This window comes from Vidua macroura, chromosome 11 (assembly GCF_024509145.1).
Source record: "Vidua macroura isolate BioBank_ID:100142 chromosome 11, ASM2450914v1, whole genome shotgun sequence".
Lineage (NCBI taxonomy): Eukaryota > Metazoa > Chordata > Aves > Passeriformes > Viduidae > Vidua > Vidua macroura.
In genome coordinates, this window is record NC_071581.1 from 15,687,211 (window position 1) to 15,704,912 (window position 17,702).

Here is a 17,702-nt window from a genome sequence, read left to right on the forward strand (position 1 = left end):
GCCAGGGCAGCACCGAGGTGGAGCTGTCGTGATGGATGACATGACACCATTCCCAAATGCCTCTAGCACAGGTGAGAGTTCCAAAGCACTGGCAGAGGGGGATCCTCAGAAACGGTACCCACTGTGAGGAGCATCGCAGTCAGCACCCTGTGTGGGGTTTAACCCGTGTCTGGCATGGCATGAGCCACACTGGGACAGGAGGTAGCAGGAACATCTCCCAGGCTTCCATGGGGACAGGCAGATGCTGTCTTCATGCATTTACAGGAACAGGCAGCCTGTCTTTGCCCACCACAGGTATTTCTGAGGCTTGCAGCTGGGACATACATGACTGCTGTGCCCTGGACCTGCTCCTAGAGGGGAACAACCACCCTGCCTCTGACCCAGGTCTGGGTCTGGCTAAACCCCCCCAGGAGATGTTTGTAAAGGAGAGGTGAAGTCAGACAATTTTACTGTGCTGTGGCCTTGTGCTCAAGCCACTGCTCCTGTCCTTGAGCATGCAGCCTTGAGCCTGGCAGCAGCCCTTGCTCCTTCTGGAAAAGTCCCCCAGCTGTCCCAGTATAGAGGGGATCGTGCTGTCCCCAGACGGACAATGGTGCCTACAAGCCACAGGGTTGGCTGAGTGCTTGCCCCAGGCAGCAGGGTTGGGGATGCAGGAGAAGGGATACTGGCTTGGCCAGGGAGGAAGTACCACATCATTGTGGCCTCTCAGGTACAGGAACAAGAGATGCTGACAGCATATCAGATCATTTTATTGACACAGTGGCCGTGGGCCAGACCCAGTTCCCAGAGGGGGTCTGAGTCCAGCCCCTTGACCCCTCTAATACTGTTGAGAAGATGAACCTCGAGCCTCCAAGCACGAGTCCTGAGCATCCTCCATCCCAGTTGCCATGGAGCAGCTCTGGGGCATCAATCCCATCCTGCTGCCTGCACCTCTGGAAGCTGGAGGCCAGCAGGGAAAAGTGAGGCGAAGCCAAAGGTGCGGAGCGTGCTTTTCCTGGAACCACAGGGGCTGCCACCACATCCTGCCCTGGGGCTGCTGGCAGTGGGGAGCAGCAAGAGCCCCCTCAAACCTCCATGCCAGGCGCCCGCCCCAGGCCCAGCGCCTGCACCAGGTCGTCGCTGAGCCCGCTCTTCAGTGTCCGCCGCACTGCGGGAAGAGGAGAGCGTGGCACTGGCAGCACAAGCAGTGCCGGGTGCCAGAGTCCCCACACACCGGGGGCCTGCTCAGGCAGGGCCAGGGCAATGGGGAGCAGTGGCATGGACTGGTATCAGGGTACATCATGGTGGCCCACCCATGACAGGGGGGAACAAAGGACATGGCATGGGGACAGAGCACAGAGACATGGAGATGGACCAGAAGACAGCGACAGGGACAGAGATGAGAGGGAGTATGGGGATTGGGCAGAGCCTGGGAAGAGAGATGGGACAAGGCATGGCAAGAGAGACAAAGAGATGGGAAAGGTTAAGAGGACAGGGACACAGAGCTGGGAAAAAGCATCTGAGCAGGGACAGAGACATGGGACAGGGACAAAGTGTGGAACAGAGATGGAACAGGGCAGAAGGACACAGAGATGGGACTTACAGGACTTCCTGTTGCCACGGGACCTCCTGCGCTCCTTGTTGGGGCAGGGTCGGGGGTTGGCATTGTGAGTCACCGATTTCACCAGCTGGTCCATGATTTCATCTGAAGCATCATCGGGTGAGCTGGGAACATCCTCCTGGGCTGGAGAGGCCTGGGTTGGGGTGCTGTGCCCTGTTCCTGCATGGGGACAATAAGGATGCTGGCACCAGCTGTTCGCAGCCAGCTGGGCACGTCTTGAGTTCCTCTGCCATCCTGCTCCTACCCTGGCTGGCTCGGCTGCGGCGGGCAGGGATATCTGTGGGGGAGGTCAGCACAATCTTCATGCTCTCGTGACCCGCTTCCATCTGCTCCTTGGGGCTGCTGGACACCACGGCGGGTGGCAGAACTGCCTCGGCAATGCCGGAGAATTTCTCAGTCTGCAATGGGAGGAGAGGTTGGTACTGGGGACATGGGGAGCGTCACCTCCTGGTGGCGCCCAGCCGAGTGTCCCCGTACCTCGGTGATGAGCCGTCCCCGCGTTTTGTTGCGCTCGCGGTGGGCGGCGCGTTTCTTCTGCTGCTGCAGGACGCGCTCCCGGCAGGTGCGGTACTCCAGGGCGAACTCCCGCAGCAGTTTGCAGATGGACGTCACCTTCACATCCCGCGCCGCGCTCGCTGGGTACCCCAGGTACAGCAGGAAGGAGTGAAACCTACGGGAACATCAGTCACAGAGTGCCACCAACAGGACTGCAAGGTTCCTGCTGCGTCCCCAAGCCACCAACCTGTTGAGGACACGCCTGTGCACCACCTTCAGGACGATGATGCGCTGGGTGCTGTCCTTGAGGAACTCTGTCAGCTTGGTCTTCAGCACTGGCTTGGTCTCATGCTTGGCAATCACCTTCAGGTTGTGCCAGGAGGCCCTGCACCTCCGCTCCAGCTGCACCAGGCTGTTGGCCAGCTCTTCAAAGTCAATCTGGAAGAGTGAGATGTCAGTCCTTGGCCATGCTGGTGTAGCTGGGCAGCCACAGGACCCACACCCTCCCCTTGCCCAGGTGTCACCTGCCTTGCCTCACCTTGGCGGAGCGGGTGATGGAGGCAATTTCTGAGTAGAGGTCAGTGGTTTCTGGGAACTTCTCTACCACCATCTGGCAGAGATGGTAGAGCAGGGACTGCCGGTGCACTGTGTCCTTCACTTCCGAGACCTTCTCCAGGTAGCTGAGCTCGAAGCCTCTGCTCTGAAACCCAGTGGACTCAGCAGGGACTCTCCTCCCTACTCCAGCAGACTTCCAGTCTGCAGATCCACTGGGTCCCCACCAGTACCTCCCAGCTCCCCACAGACCCTTCTGGGTACCCACACACCATGGCTAGTCCTCACCCTGCTCCTCACCTGGGAACCATTCAAGAAGTTGCCCGTGGCCAGCAGTGTGGCCAAGATGCACTTGAATGTGTGATTTCTGGCCAGCTGCTCCATGCCTACCTTCAGATCAAAGAGTGGCTCTGCGATCTCCTGGGTGAGGGGAGAAGCAGGTGAGATCCCTTGGCCACTCTCTCCCTTGGGAGCTTCAGCATTCACCCATGAGGATAACCACCTCCTAATCAATTCAAGCCCATGCTTGTCTTGGGGATCTGCAGCCCATCCCCAGCCATCTTGGGGCACCTCCCATGTTTGGATATGACAAGTCCTCACCAGAAACATGCTTGGCTCAGTGCTTAGCACTGCTGGGTGTCAGCAGTGGGAGGGCAAAGGGCAGATGGGGTACATGGCTCTGTACCTGCTCCAGGCTCTCATAGTCCAGCTTGAAGGCCCAGAGCTGGAGCCTGGCCGTAAGGTCACTGATGGAAGACAGGGAGAGCAGGAACTGCTCTGCAGAGCCCAAAGGCACATCAGGATTGGCCAGCTGGGCCTCCTGGATCTTCTGTTTTTCCTCCTCAGTTGGGACCATGGTTAGAATTTTCTGGAGCAGGGAAAGAGGGGTATGTCAGACTCCATACATAGGATGTGTCACCCCAGGCATCATGGCATGGATGCCTCCTAGCCTGGGGAAATGACCTACTGAGGACCTCTGAGGAGCTGAGCCTGCTTCTCTTGTGCTCACCTCAATCCCTTCCTTAGTAACTGCAAATTCATCAAAGTTGAGCACGGCTGTCTTGATTATATGGATGGGCGGCAGCACAGTGAGGCCAATGTTGATGGCGTTGCTCCTCTTAGGGTCCAACACCACCACCACCTTCTTCCCATCAATGGCTTTCTGCAAAGAGGACAGAATGGATGGGGACAGCCAGGCAAAGGGCTCACCTTCATGAACTTATGAACACAGGGAACCAAACACAGACCAGGCAGTGAGCCAAACCAAATCTGTGCAGTGCCCATAACCATCCCCACTGAGCCTCCAGGCTTCCGGTGCCCATCCTTGACATAGGGTAGGGGTTACAGGGTCCCCACAGGAACCCACAGCCTTCCTCCCACCCCTCAAGTCCCCTTGGCCAATGGGTGCCCACTGGTACCTTTGAGGTTGGCGCTTCCTTTGACCGTGACTCAAAGAGATGCTCCAGTTTGGCAGTATTGACCTCGACACTCTGCAGGGATGCCCAAAGTGTCGCCTGGCCGAACCTGCCAGGCCCCACAGTGCCATCCAGCTGCTTCAGCTCCTTCCAGAAGAGCTTCACTGTCCTCTTCTTCTTGGCCTGGGAGGGGCCATCTGTTGTTGAGGGACCTGGCAGCCCTGGTGGGGGTAGGCAACCAGGGACTGCAGGAGCTGGAGGTGGTGGTGGTGGGCAACCAGGGAGCACAGGAGGTGGAGGTGGTGGTGGTGGGCAACCAGGGAGCACAGGAGGCAGAGGTGGTGGTGGTGGGCAACCAGGGAGCACAGAAGGTGGAGGGGGAGCCATGAATGTTCCAGCACTCATTGCTTCAATGCCAGGATGGAGGAAAGACCCGTTGGTCATTGGCCCCGTGTCCAGAATGTCAAAATCTTCTTCTTCCCCCAAATCAGTGAAGTCCAGGTCCTTGATCTTCAGCTGCACAGGGATGGTCTCCAGGCGCTCCCATGTCAGCTCTGTGTCCTTTTTGATGGGCATCATCCCGGTGTTCTCCAGCTTCTGCGTGTGGGTCTCATCATCTATGCTGGACATGGCACGTACCAGCTTGGCATGGGCACTGGCTACTGGCCCGTCGGGAGCCCTGCCACAGAGCCGGGCACTCTCCTGCTCCTGGCTGCTACTTCCCTTGGTGTCCATCTCCACTTCACCCTGGATCTGGGGGGATAAAGGTATTTCATGGAATACCTTCTCCCTCTCCGACTCCAAGGAACCCTTGGCATACAGCATGTCCAGCATAAACTTGGTGTCAGAGGAGATGGTGCTGCAGGAGTCAGTGATGTCAGATCGAGCCAAACGAGACCCTGCAGGGAAAGAGAAGAAGCTGGGACAATCTGCTTGGAGGGGGCAGGTGGTGCTGGGCTCAATGCAGAGTTGGACTCCTGCTCTGCAGTGGGGTGTGCTCAGGTGCCGGCATTTTGACCAAGGAGGTACCACCAGCTCCTCCAAGGCTCTGTGTGTCACAGATACAGGCATGGGATGAGGACCAAGGGGCCACTAATCCCCACCCCAGGGACCCAGATGAACTGGGAACACACACCCTGGCAGCACCTACTTATGCTGGGTGGCTCCATCCCAGAATCAGAGGTGCCGTGGTCTCTTTCCCATGCAAGAGCAGTAGGATGCTCCAGTGTAGTATCGCTGAGGACATCGAGCCGTCCCTTGGCCATGGAAGAGATCTTCTCCTTCTGGGCTGCAGCCAGGTTCTCCAAAAAGCGAGCTCTGCAAGATGGGGTGGATGTTGGCCAAAAGCAAAGCAGGGATGGGGACAATAGGGACAGCCAGCAAACCACGCCACACTGCACAGCCAGTCCCACAGCACAGAAACCCCCTGCACTGACCACACCGCATCGGGGACACCAAGGATTCAACCTCCTCTGAGCCCTGCAGAGAGAGGTGATGGCCCATGGCTGTGCCAACAGGGTGCTGCTGTCACCAGTTGGTCCCAACAGACCTGGTGCTCACTGCAACCCTCATCCAAAAGCTGCAAAACCCAGGAGGGCACCAAGGCAGAGACTTGAGGGCATGCTCCTGCTCCTCATGCCCTGTGTGGCCAGAGCCCAGATACCTCCAGCCGGGTACCAGTCCAGGGAAGAGCATGCCTGGAGACACACGCATGCCTCTACTTACTCAAACTTCTTCAAAATAGGCTTGTCCCCATGCAAGGAGGGGGCATCCTCCCGCCTGAGGGAAAACAGGGGTTAGCCCCCACTGCTGGCAGTCCCCTGGGGCTTGTGCATCCTGCACACACCCACCTGGCAGCCCTCCAGCATGGAACCCCTGCCCCATGGCCCCAGGGTTCACAGGGAGCCAGGAGAGCCCTGGCAAGTCCCTTCCAGCCCAGGCACCACGTGGCATCGGGTGCTGGAGAGATGGGATGTCATCCATCACCTGGAGCGGGCTGTGCCACCCCCAGCAAGAACACCTCACCCCAAAGCAGGGATCAGAGGGTGCCACATCCTGTGGGGTGATGGGGGAGTGGGTTGGGGTCCCACAGGTAGGACTTGAAGGGGAGAGGCAAGGGATGGGGGCAGCAAGGTGAGTGCAAGTGCCTGTTCCCCCAGAGCATCAGAGGATATGGCAAGGGAGAATTAATAGGACATTAAGCTGAAAGAGAGTAGGTTTAAATTGGATATTAGGAAGAAATTCTTCCCTGTGAGGGTGGTGAGACACTGGCATGGGTTGCCCAGAGAAGCTGTGGATGCCCCATCCCTGTAAGACCAGGCTGGATGCTTTGAGCAACCTGGTCTAGTGGAAGCACTGGAACTAGATGATTTTTAAGGTCCCTTTCAACCCAAACTATTTCAGGATCTATGATCATGCTGGGAGGGAGCACACACGTGCAGAGCCAGGCACTTACCAGACAGGGGCAGTTTGGTGCAGCCTGCAAAAGGAAAGACAGAAAGAGTGGGCAGAGGAGAGGGCAAGCGTGGGCAGAGAGGAGAATGAGGAGGAGCTGGAGCAGAGCTGTGCATGCCTGAAGGATGCCTTGGAGCCCCTGGCTGGACCCTTTGATACCTGCTGCCCCCCCATACATCTCTCCAGCTCCAGTGCCCTCCCAGACTGCTTCCCCCTGGGGAAAGGCAGAGTGTGCCCTGGGATGAACACACCTCATGCTCCTGGGAGCCCACCCTGCTACCCTGGGGGATCTCCATGTCCCCAGCCCCTCCTGGCTCCTTACTTGTACACGCTGCGCTCTCCTGGGCCCGGGGCCTGCTCCTTCTCAGCCGGGGGGGAGGCCAGGGCCAGCCGCACACTGGACGTGCTGTTGTAGATGCTGGTGGGACAGGGTCTGGAAGAAGTTGACAGGGACTGAGAGCAGGTCCCACAGGACTGCTCTCCACCCTGGCACCAGCAATGGATCCAAGTGCTGCTTATGCAGCATCTTGGTGTCTTCACCATCCCACAAGCATCCCCACCACAGACCACCTCCAGCTGCACTTACTCTGCTGGGCTGCTTGGTGCAGGGATAGGCAGGGTGTCCTCAGCTGGGGGCTCCTTTGGAGTGCCAGGAGACCCCAGCAGTGGCTGGGCATCAGCAGTGGGATCCTGAGAGCCACCCTGGGATCGCCGCCCACGCCGGCCCTCATCTGTCCTCCTCCGCTCTTTGCGTCCCCCTGAGGGCGGCTCTTCCACATCATCCTCCAGCTTCAGAGCACTCTGTGGAGGGACCAGGGGCATGGCACCGGGCACAGCAGCATCCCTGCCACCCCATGCACTCACCCTCCCTGCTCGAGGCAGGTGGCACATGGCCAGACCCTGCTGGAGCCCCGCTCACCTCGTAGAGTGTGAACTGCTGCTTCAAGTCGAGGTCGGTGCCCTTGCTGCCCAGGTACTGCTGCACCACCTGCTCCATGCCCTGCTGCTCCAGGCAGTCGGTCACGTCGTAGAAGGTGTCTTGGTCTGGGAGAGCTGCCAGTGTCTGGGCAGAATCAGAGGGATGCTGCTGGCACTGGGGTCACCCACACTGAGCCCCAGCAGTGTGGCACCACGGGGACACCCCCACAGACCTTGTTGATCAGTGTCATGGTGAACACCAGCAGCTCGGTGTCAGCCCCGTTGCGCTGCTCCAGGATGGCCATTAAGTTGGACCACGGACAGGCACCTGGGAAAAGAGGCATGAAGAGGTGACATGCAGGCTGGGAGGGGACACTGTCCCCCAGCAGGGACCTCGCAGGAGGCTGGAGCTGCACTCACCCCTCGCCTGGTCCACGGCATTGACGGCACGGATGAGCAGCAAGGCGTTGGGCTCCGTGTACTCCACAAACACCAGGAGCAGCTTCAGTGCCGTCTTCACCACCAGGCGAAACTGGGACAAGGGATGGCAGCTGGGACAGCAGCGGTGACAGGGGCCTGCCAGTGTGCTGCTGGGGCACTGTGGGGTGCCTGTGCCCATGCCCCAGGACTGGGAGCTTTGCTGTGGGGCCAGGGACCTGCAGCTGTGAGGCTGATGGCCAAGAGACACTGGGAAGGGACCTGGAGCAGGAGTGTCTTACTCAAGCTCTGTGCCTGGGAATGTGGTCACATGAGGATAGGGAGGTCTGCAGATGCTGGGTGACTTCCAGAAGGTGGGAGCAGGACCCAACAAAGCAAAGGTACCAGGGTACCAAGCCCAGAGGCAGAAAGTGAAGTACATCCTCTGAGGGATGATTCAAGGGGACAGCCACAAGCAGGGAAAGGGGTGCAGTGGAGGGCACAGGCAGCCCCCCAAGAGCAACAGGCACTCACTGGGCTTCCTGACAGTGTGTACAGCCACTGGACAGTCTCATTGTGGTTGATGACACCTTGCATTCCATCCACGAAGAGCATGATCTGGCTCAAGGCTGCAAGGCAGAGTGGGCAGGCTGGTGTTGCAGCAGGCAGGGGTTGCGAATTCCCATCCCTGCACAGCATCACTGCAGCAAGGGCAATGTCTGGCTGCTGGGAAGGCAGAGTAACCCTAGTGGACCTTCTGACTCGCCTGCCCTGAGTGCCAGCCTTCCTCCCTCGGGACAAGCATAGAATCCTGGAATGCTTTGGGTTGGAAGGGACCTTTAAGACCCATTCCAACTCCCCTGCCACAGGCAGGGACACCTTCCATTAAACCAGGTTGCATAGAAGACCCATCCAACCTGGCCTTGAACACTTCCAGGGATGGGGCATCCACAGCTTCTTTAGGCAACCTGCTCCAGAGATGCCCTGTGCCCAAATACCAACCCCGGAGGATGTAATTCTGGTAGTTCTGGTCAGCCTCTGCCCCCACTTTGATCAGGCACGTCAACCCCTCCAGGTTCACGAACTCCGGCACCAGGTCCTTGTCCTCCTGTGGGGAGAAGGCCAAGTGTTATCACAGTGTGGGGTGGGCAGCCAGCCCTGGGGGAGCCCCTGTCCCCCACCACACCAGCATCACCTCACCTGGAAGAGCTGCTTCAGGGAGAAGAGGGACCTCCGCAGCTCGGGCCCCTGTGAGTTGTACAGCTTCTCTGGGAGGAAAGGAGACATGTGGTGTGAGTGGCTCACTGCTGAACCGGGGCTCCCAAATGCTCCCAGTTTCCTGGGAAAGCCCCTCATCCTGACTTATCCTGATCCTGATCCCTGTGCCATCACCCCAGCATTGCCCTGGCTGTGGGACACACTGGCTGGAAGCGGCTGCTGTACCACAACTACATATTTCAGCCCTCCCACTTTCCTATTTCCTTTTTTTTGCCCTCTTTTTCTGACCAGCAATGACACAAATATCCCCTTTGGTTTCCTGTGCAGAACCTAAACAGGAACACAGGCAGGAGGTTGAGCTACTTTTAGCCATCCCTCCCTGGGCACAGCCATGCCATGGTTCCAGAGTTCCCAGCAGCCCCAGGGCTTGGGAAAAACCACAGGATGGGGATAGGAAGGCCAGTGACACAGTGTAGTGTGACACAGGTTGCTCGGGGACAGGACTGTCACTGGGCTGCAGACTACGTGCTTATGGGGGTGGTGCCTGCAGGCAGGAGCCAGTGTGGAGCAGCCAGGGCATTGGGAAGCTGGAAGGCCCCATGAAGACACCAAAGCCATTGGAAGCCAGCACTTCCCACATGCAAAAATTGAGTTAGCCACGCATCCCAACTTATTTGGGTCGCGCTTAGAGCTGCAACAAGCCAAAAACGAGATGTCCAAGTAGTCCTCCAGATATGCCCTGTAAAACACAGTGTCCCGGCAGCCTCCTCCACTCGCTTATCAGCTTGTCAGAGAGCTGAGAGGGAAGGCAGAGCTGCTGGGAGGAAAAGCAGAAGAGCTCAGGGCTCAGACAGAGCCTGGGAACTGCTGGCAAAGAGCAAGACCATGACCCTGACCCTGGGCTTCCTGCCCCTTCCTGCATAGTTCAGCTGCAGCCCTGCACAGTCAGCTGATGCCCATCTGGCATCACTCTGCTCAGTGGTTGTTTTCCCCCTGCCAAAGACAAAAAAAACCGCTTGAAACTCCTGAATATTTTGCAGGACCTCAGAGCAGGCTGCCTGAACCATGGCAGCACTTTCTGCTGCGCAAGAGCCCTTTGTTTATGTCTTCACAGCTATATTTAGAGCTTGCCTGAATGACCCAGAATAACTGCAGTGGGTGGTGGGCTCCCAGCCCAAGAGGCAAAAGTCCTGATCTCTGAGGATGGAGGGGATTAACCCAGCGGGTATTCCATGTCCCCTGATCTCTGGGAGGGGTTATGGGGTGGAAGCAGCCCTCTTCATCACAAAAACCCTGGCCAAAACTCACTGCAGAGGCCAAACCTCCACCATCCAGGGCAGTGGAGCTGCTGGACCAGGCTGGAGGAGGGAGCAGCCCCGACTCACCGATGATGGCGTGGACTCGGACGGAGAGCTGCGTGCGCAGGATCAGGGTCGGCCGTCTCCCCTTCCTAAGGTGGGGGAAATGTGCTGTGAGTGCCTGCAGTGGGATCACCACAGCCCCTGGCTCCTTGCCCATGGTGTACACACACATGTGGGGTCCCTGTGTCCCCATAGGCCTCAGATACCCCATGTGCCCTACCTGACCTCCTCATAGAAACCCTCCAGATCATCCTTCTGTTCCAGCAGGGATAAGTCAAGGTCCAGGTAGTGTCCAGAGGGTGAGACCTGCAGCGTGCAGTCCTCCAGCTGGGGATGCAGACAGCAAGGCTGAGTGCCCATGCCCACCACAGCCCTACAGGCTCCCAGAACATTCCCAGGTCACCCTCCTGCCCACACCAAACTCAGCTGGCAGACACATCCTGGAGTGAGGTGGCATGTCCCACGTGTCCCCAGTCACTGGCTCTGCAGGGAGATGCCCGAGCACCTCCTGCCTCAGCCTGTGGCAGCAGCTCTGGCCAGAGAGAGAAACACACAACTTTCTCAGGCATCGCCTGAGAAAGGCTGTGAGAAGATCAGAGAGAAGAATGAGAAACAATTCTTATCTTAACTTGCTGTACCTGCTGTTGTGAACATGTAGAATGTGTTGTGGAGATTTGTTTACTAAAAGGTGGTTTCTTAATTAGCCAATGGTGATAGTGTTTGGATTGGGGACCAATTAAGTCTACTTATATTGTAACTGTCTATAAAAGCAATGGGTTTCTTAATAAAAAGAGAGATTGATCAACCTTCTGTGAATCATGGAGTCAATGGTAATTATTACCTGGCATGGGGCCTGTCACAATGACATCAGCCTGGTGCTGATTGTAGAGAAACATGGAGCCCCAGGCTGGAAAAGGCTGAGTGAGGGTGGTCCTGCCAGCATTGAGCTCCCTAGCAATCCCTGGGTGGGAACCATGAAAAGAGGTCGATTGGCTCCCTGGAGCTCCCTTTAGTCAGCAGGGGCTCAACTGGGGCAGGATCCGTCTCCTCCCAGGGCTGGCAAATTGCCCCCGCCTGCAGGGACTGGGTCTGAGGGAACTGTTGGGCACCCAGCCCAGGCAGGGACCCCCCAAAGCAGTGCAAAGCCCTGGGATGTGCCCTGGCTGACACACCCTCTGACTCAGCCCGGAGCCACGTGGCATCTTCCATCAGAATTCTGATAAGCACAGCCCTGAGATGAGGCTGGGGCAAGGGGCACCTTCCCACAAAATCCATGCACAGCACCCATGGTGCACAGCCCGTGGGCACTGCACCCACAACGTCCATGAGGTACCCTGGAGCCAGCAGCACCCCATAGCACCCCACAGCACCCAGGCAGGTCTTCTGGGACATGGCAATTTGCCCTCAAGGTATGAGCAGAAGCAGAGGGAGGGCAGTGCCAGCACCCTGCCTCCCCTGCACTCTGGATCTGCTCCTAAAGCACTTGCAACTCTGCTGCCCCACCCTCTCCCTGCTCAACCCGTCTCTGAGGAACACATCTGCAGGGCAGGACTGAGGACTGGGGATAAAACCCCATTATTAAAGCTGCTTATGGTGCAAACAAGAGCAGGCAGTGCAAGCAGCAATAGGAGAGAGAAGTGGGGATCCATCAGCCATCTAAAACCCCACCTCAATTTCAGCACCAAATTGCAAAAGCTCCAAGCACAGTCCTGTCGCTGAGGAGCTCAGATGGGAACAGTCTCAGCTTCTCTGCCTTTCCCATCAATGCCTTTCCCCACTGTGGCCCTGGAGATCCCACAGCAACTCTGGGTATGGCTCCTGCATCTCACTGGGATTCCTTTCCATGACATTCCCATCTCCTTGCATCGCAGCATTGTGCACAAGCTCACACGTAAGAATTCACTCTGAGTGCGATGTTAATACCAGAGGGTAAAGTCAAATGACACATGCATTGAAGTAATTAGTATGGGCAATTTGGCAGGGCACTGTTGTTGGGTTGGATGTTGATGTGTCCCACTCCACCTGCTGTGGTCACTGGCCACGCCAGCCAGCCATGGCAACGTGCAGCAAACACAGGCTGCTGGCACTGGGCAGGTACTCCTGGCTGCCAGCTCTGCCTTCACTGCACGAGTCCCTGACTCTGACCCCACACAGGGTTTGCTCACTGGGGAATGCTTCAATTCCTCCACTGGGACAGGCTGTCCTGCATCAACCTGGATATCCCTGCATCCACCCAGCCAATTCCTGCATGCTCCTGGGCATCCTCCCAGACAGCTTTTTATCCTCCTGGCATCCTGGCACCTCTGCCAGCCTCCCGGGCATCCCCTCAGGCATCCCTGCATCCACCCTGGCAAAGAGCAAATGACCCCAGTACAAAAGCCTTGCCTTCTCTGGGCTGCCACAGCCCCAGCAAGTCAGAGTTAACATCCCCAGCTCCTCGGGGCTGGTGACATGTCCCAGCTGGCGGGGGGAGCCCAAGCCCCTGGGACCTGACCCCACGTATTTCCCGTGTGAGCTTGGCAACGTTTCCCGCTAGGGATGCTCCAAGCACTGGGCTCTGGCTTGGCTGTGGCCTCCCTGGGGATGGAGAGAGGCTGTCCCAAGCTCCTGTAGCCCTGCCAAAAATCCTGGGCAGCACTTCCACGTCAGGGAGCAGCAACTGCCCCAGGGCCAGGGGCTGTTCAGACAAGGGGTTTATACCCTGTAGGATCAAGCAGGGATCTCAGTGCTGGAGACAGCAAGTTGGGGTCACAGGTTACAGACAGCTCCCAGTGCAGGGTGGCTCTGATTCATCTGTCTCCTGCCTGGTAAACCATTACAAAATGAGCCAGACTTTGAGGGCAAAGCAGAGCTGGGAGAGGAGAGTGTCCCACGCTCACACATGCAGCCCGTGGCTCCTGGGAGTCCCAGCCACCCTGCAGCAGGATGGATGTCCTTCATCCATTCATGGGGAGGTTCTGGCGTCTTGCTGAGGACACGATGCTGGTGCCAGCCCTGATGTGGTACAAGGACCCACGACCTGGAAAAGGTTTCTGTCTGTGTTGAATGCCCCATCCCTGGAAGTGTTCAAGGCCAGTTTGGACGGGACTTGGAAGAAGAGGTCTAAAGGAAGGTGTTCCTGCCCATGGCAGTGGGGTGGAACAAGATGATCCCTTTAAGGTCCCTTCAAACCCAAACCATTCCAGGATTCAATGGGGGCGTGATGGAAACCTCCTCACCTCCAATATGGAGACATCATCCATGTACAGCTGAACTCACACTACCCACCACAGCATCACATTTTCCTGCTCACTCCTATCATAGCACCCCCACATGGGAGGATGCTCCAAGGCCAGGCAGCAAATATCCTCTTTATCTGCCAACAAAGGAAACACTTTTACCCCCTTTCTAACACTTTCTTTTTGCAGTAACCACAATTTCCCAGCATCGCTGCAGCTCTTCTAGAAAGCCTGTGGGGAAATTACAGTAAAAATATATTATTTAAATATACTAGGCAGCAGTTAAACACAAGGCACTGACAAGTCAGAAAGCCCTGGCATCACCAGCTGCTGCTCATCCTCCCAAAACACACAGGGGTTGATGGTTTATAGATTTACACCAGCCACAGGACCCACCCCAACCCCAACCCCAACCGCAACCCCAGCCAAGTGCATTCAGCACAATTTAGTTGCAGGGCTAAGAGGGGTGTCCACTGCCAGGGCACCCAGGTGCTTGTCCACTCCTGCATGATGGATGGCAGCAAATGGATGAGAACACTGCCACTGCCTTATCATGGGGGCAGGAAATAATACCCAAAACAGGAGGGATCTCTGGAGGTCACCCAGAGTCAGCCCAGAAGTGCAAACTTGCTTCCCTCTGGAAGCTCCTCCAGCAGGGCTCATTGCTCATTAACAGATCTCTTGCTGCTCATCAACAGACCTGTGGCAGTGGGAGGACCCCAGTCCTGGGCAGCAGTTGGTGTCCTGGAAAAGCCATGGCATGAATGCCTGGCTGCAGCTCCCTTCCTGGAATCCATGCAAGGAATGGATCCTTGCTGGGAGCTGGGGAGTGCTGAGGGCTGCTGAGCACCAACACTCAGAGCTGCTGATGACTCCTCCTCACTGCTTTTGTGCAGTCCAGGGGTGAAGTGGGGCAAAGACTCTCACCAAAGCCCTCCTCAATCCTGTTAGGAAACAGAGGGCAACAGGGCTGTGGATAGGGATTGCTCACTTCACACACAGAGACTGCCCCACCAGCAGTCTATTGAGTACAAGAGCTCTCAGCAAGTTCATGGCACTGAGGCCAGCGAACTGTTTGCTCTTCCCAGATTTCCGGGGGAGGAAGGAGAATGCAAAACTCTAGCCTGATGGGTTTTGCAATTGTTTGGAAAAATCCCCAGATTCAGAGGTGAGAGTGCTCAGGGGCATTTGGGGACTTAAAGGACAGCCAAAAAAACCTGCCCTGTCAAAACCTGCCTGCAGAGGTTCAGAGAACGGCCACGCCCTGCCCAAGCATCACCCAAGGGTACTAGAAAAATGCTGGAAAGCTGAGAAGATAGTATCAGCCTGGAGGCAAACAATGCAGCAGCAGCAAACAAAGCAGGAAGGTATTTCCAAGCACAAACACACTTCCCGGAGAGCATGAAAAAGTCATCAGTGACAGGTCGTGTTCAGGGAGAGGAAGCACCAAGGGTGTCATGGGGCAGGACAGACTATTCAAGACAGTGATGCTTACACCAGAAATCTCTTGCTCATCATCTCTAAGCTGTTCTCAGCACATGGAGCTGCTTAGCTGGGCCCAGCAAGAGTAGGACTCAGCTGCTCTCCCAAGGCAGCTCATCCCCTGGGTGCCTGTGGCTCAGTTTTTCTCCAATGATGAGGGTACCCCAGCCCAGCTCCCTCCTGGCTGCTGCATCCTCTTCCAATGCTCTGCAGGTCCGGGCATGATGCCCAGCAGGACAAACCTGGCACCGGGCATTCCCAGTTGAATTTTTTTACAGCCAGTTCCTTGGGAAAAATCCGACTGTTCATTTACTAATTTTAGGGCGGTGACTAATGGAGCTGAGTGCTACCTGGCACAAAAAGCACCAGGGGAAGCTTTGGCTGGTCATGCCAGGGGAACGACATCTGCATGGCTCCATGAGTGCCAACTCTGAATTTTGACTGAACTGAGTGGCTTGGGAGACTGACCTCACTCCACAGGCTGTGAATCCCAGTGCGGGAGGCTCCCAATGAGCACATTTGCTCATGCAAACCCCAGCAAGCATCCCAGCTTGTCAGGTGGGGCATTCTGCAGCCCTTGCTGCCTCACAGAGCGCTGTGTGGTAAAGGCAGCATGGTTTATAACTTGTATAATCCAGAAATCTGGTTTATAAACCCAGAACAGGATCCTGGCTGTTCACCTGTGATTTCACCAAGGGTCATGGGATGATACAGGGAAAAAATATCCAGAGCTTGGCTTAGGTAGAGAACAGAGCCTGAAATCCCAGGATCAACGCACTTCTGCTGGGCACAGGACCTCCTTGCAACACTCCCGCCCTCCGGAACGCAGTGTCCAGTCTCCACTCCTCCCTCCCACTACCCCGTGCCACCATGGCAGCACTCTGGGCTGGAGATCCCGTTACAGCCAGCTCCTGCCCAGGGAGCACAGCACACGCCTGAAATTTGAGTTTGCTCCATTCGTCATGTATCCAGGCTGTTTGTTCCCAAACAAACTCCCTTTAGTCACCACCTAAAAATCCCATGACGGCAACGACATGAGACACTGCTTCTTTGCTCCAAGAAAAATGAAAAGGGGAATAAATGGGAGGGTTTTTTTTTGGTGCAGGCAAAGGTCTCGAAGTGATCCCCTCTCCCCTGGAAGGTCAGCAAGCTCAGTGTCAGGCACGTCGAGCTGAATTTCCCCCTCCTGCTGCTCCATCTCTCCGCTGTAGCTCTGAGCGGAGCTCCCCCCATCCAGCCGGGGTTCCTGCCTCCCTTCCCTGCTCTCCCGTAGCGCTGCAGGACAGAGATGCTCAGCTACTGCCAAGCTCTGCTGGGTCCCGCGTCCCTAAGGAAGAAAACAAGCCTGTCCCCATCCTGAGAAGGAGGCTCCGAGAGCATCACGCCCACAGGAGATACACAGGGAGGGTGCCCTGTCTCCTCCACTTCCCAGCCCGAGACAGACTTGAGGACACACAAACAAGACACAGTGCCTCGCTTCGCATTCGGCCTCCCGCCTTCCTCCCAGCTGAAGGAAATTGCTCAGCATGCATTTCCGTACTGCTCTCCGGTGACAAAGCTGCTGCCGGACCGGTGAGATGAGGGGCTGGTGGCCCTCCGCCCCCACCATCACCTCCCCAAGTTCAGGTGTCGCAGCAAGAGGAGCACTGGAAGGGCCCGGTGGAGCCGGTGTGCTCCGCTCCTGGCTGCCGGCGTGGGAGCGCGAGGCCGGTGCGGAACACGCTGCCTGCCTCAGCCCCGACCACACGGGGATGGACGCCTGCCCTCATCCTGCTTCCCCCTGCCAGGGTTCCTGCCTGCTCCTTGCAGCACATCCTCTTCCTCCCGCCGACTCATTCGGGGCCGGCCGAGGCTGGCATCTCCCGCAGGGGTTCCCAAATCCCGCCGTGAATCACACCGGGAGCGCTGCCGGGGACACACCGTCCGATCCCTCGCCCCCCCCGCTCCCCTCTAGCCAGCAATCCCCACCCCATCCCCCGCACGGTGCCCGCGCGGTGCTTTCCCCGCCGTCCCCGTCCCTGCTCACCGGCAGCGGGGCCCCGACCAGGCGGTGCAGCGCGGGCAGCTGCGCCCCCAGGGCCAGCGCCTCCTCCACGGCGTAAACCGGGGCTCGTCGGGGCTCCGGGAAGCTGCCGAAGGCGAAAGGATCCGCGTCCTCCAGGTACTGCACCCGGCATGGCACCGTCGCCTCCGCCGCCTCCACCACCGCCATGGCCCCGCCGCCGCCGCGGCCCCGTACAACGCCGCGCCCGGGGCGGACACGGCCTCGGCCCGGCCCCTTCGCCCGCCCCTGCCCCGGGAGAGGCCGCTCGGTGCTCGGTGCTCGGCGCGCCCTCCCGCGGGCGCATCCAGGAAGGATGCTCCAGGCTCTGGGGGGCTCCACTGGAACGCTCTGGCATCAGGGGTGCTCCAGGAAGGATGCTCCAGGCTCTGGGGGGCTCCACTGGAACGCTCTGGCATCAGGGGTGCTCCAGGAAGGATGCTCCAGGCTCTGGGGGGCTCCACTGGAACGCTCTGGCATCAGGGGTGCTCCAGGATGGATTCTCCAGGCTCTGGGGTGCTCCACTGGAAC

At 57.7% G+C, this 17,702-nt stretch overlaps 1 protein-coding gene across 1 annotated transcript; it reads right to left on the bottom strand.

Annotated features, from left to right (window-relative positions):
- Positions 1-725: 725 nt before the first annotated feature.
- On the bottom strand, positions 726-17,390 carry FHOD1 (formin homology 2 domain containing 1). The gene is made up of 22 exons (XM_053987258.1): positions 17,157-17,390; positions 10,651-10,757; positions 10,455-10,519; positions 9,052-9,119; positions 8,854-8,959; positions 8,386-8,480; positions 7,855-7,966; positions 7,668-7,762; positions 7,436-7,579; positions 7,103-7,317; positions 6,839-6,949; positions 5,213-5,379; positions 4,066-4,961; positions 3,657-3,809; positions 3,333-3,515; positions 2,948-3,067; positions 2,634-2,795; positions 2,343-2,533; positions 2,078-2,270; positions 1,845-1,998; positions 1,583-1,759; positions 726-1,147 (listed from the first exon to the last, which is right to left on the bottom strand). Exons 1-22 carry the CDS (start codon positions 17,340-17,342, stop codon positions 1,065-1,067), a joined length of 3,783 nt encoding a protein of 1,260 aa, XP_053843233.1. The 5' UTR covers positions 17,343-17,390; the 3' UTR covers positions 726-1,064.
- Between the last annotated feature and the right edge of the window lie 312 nt (positions 17,391-17,702).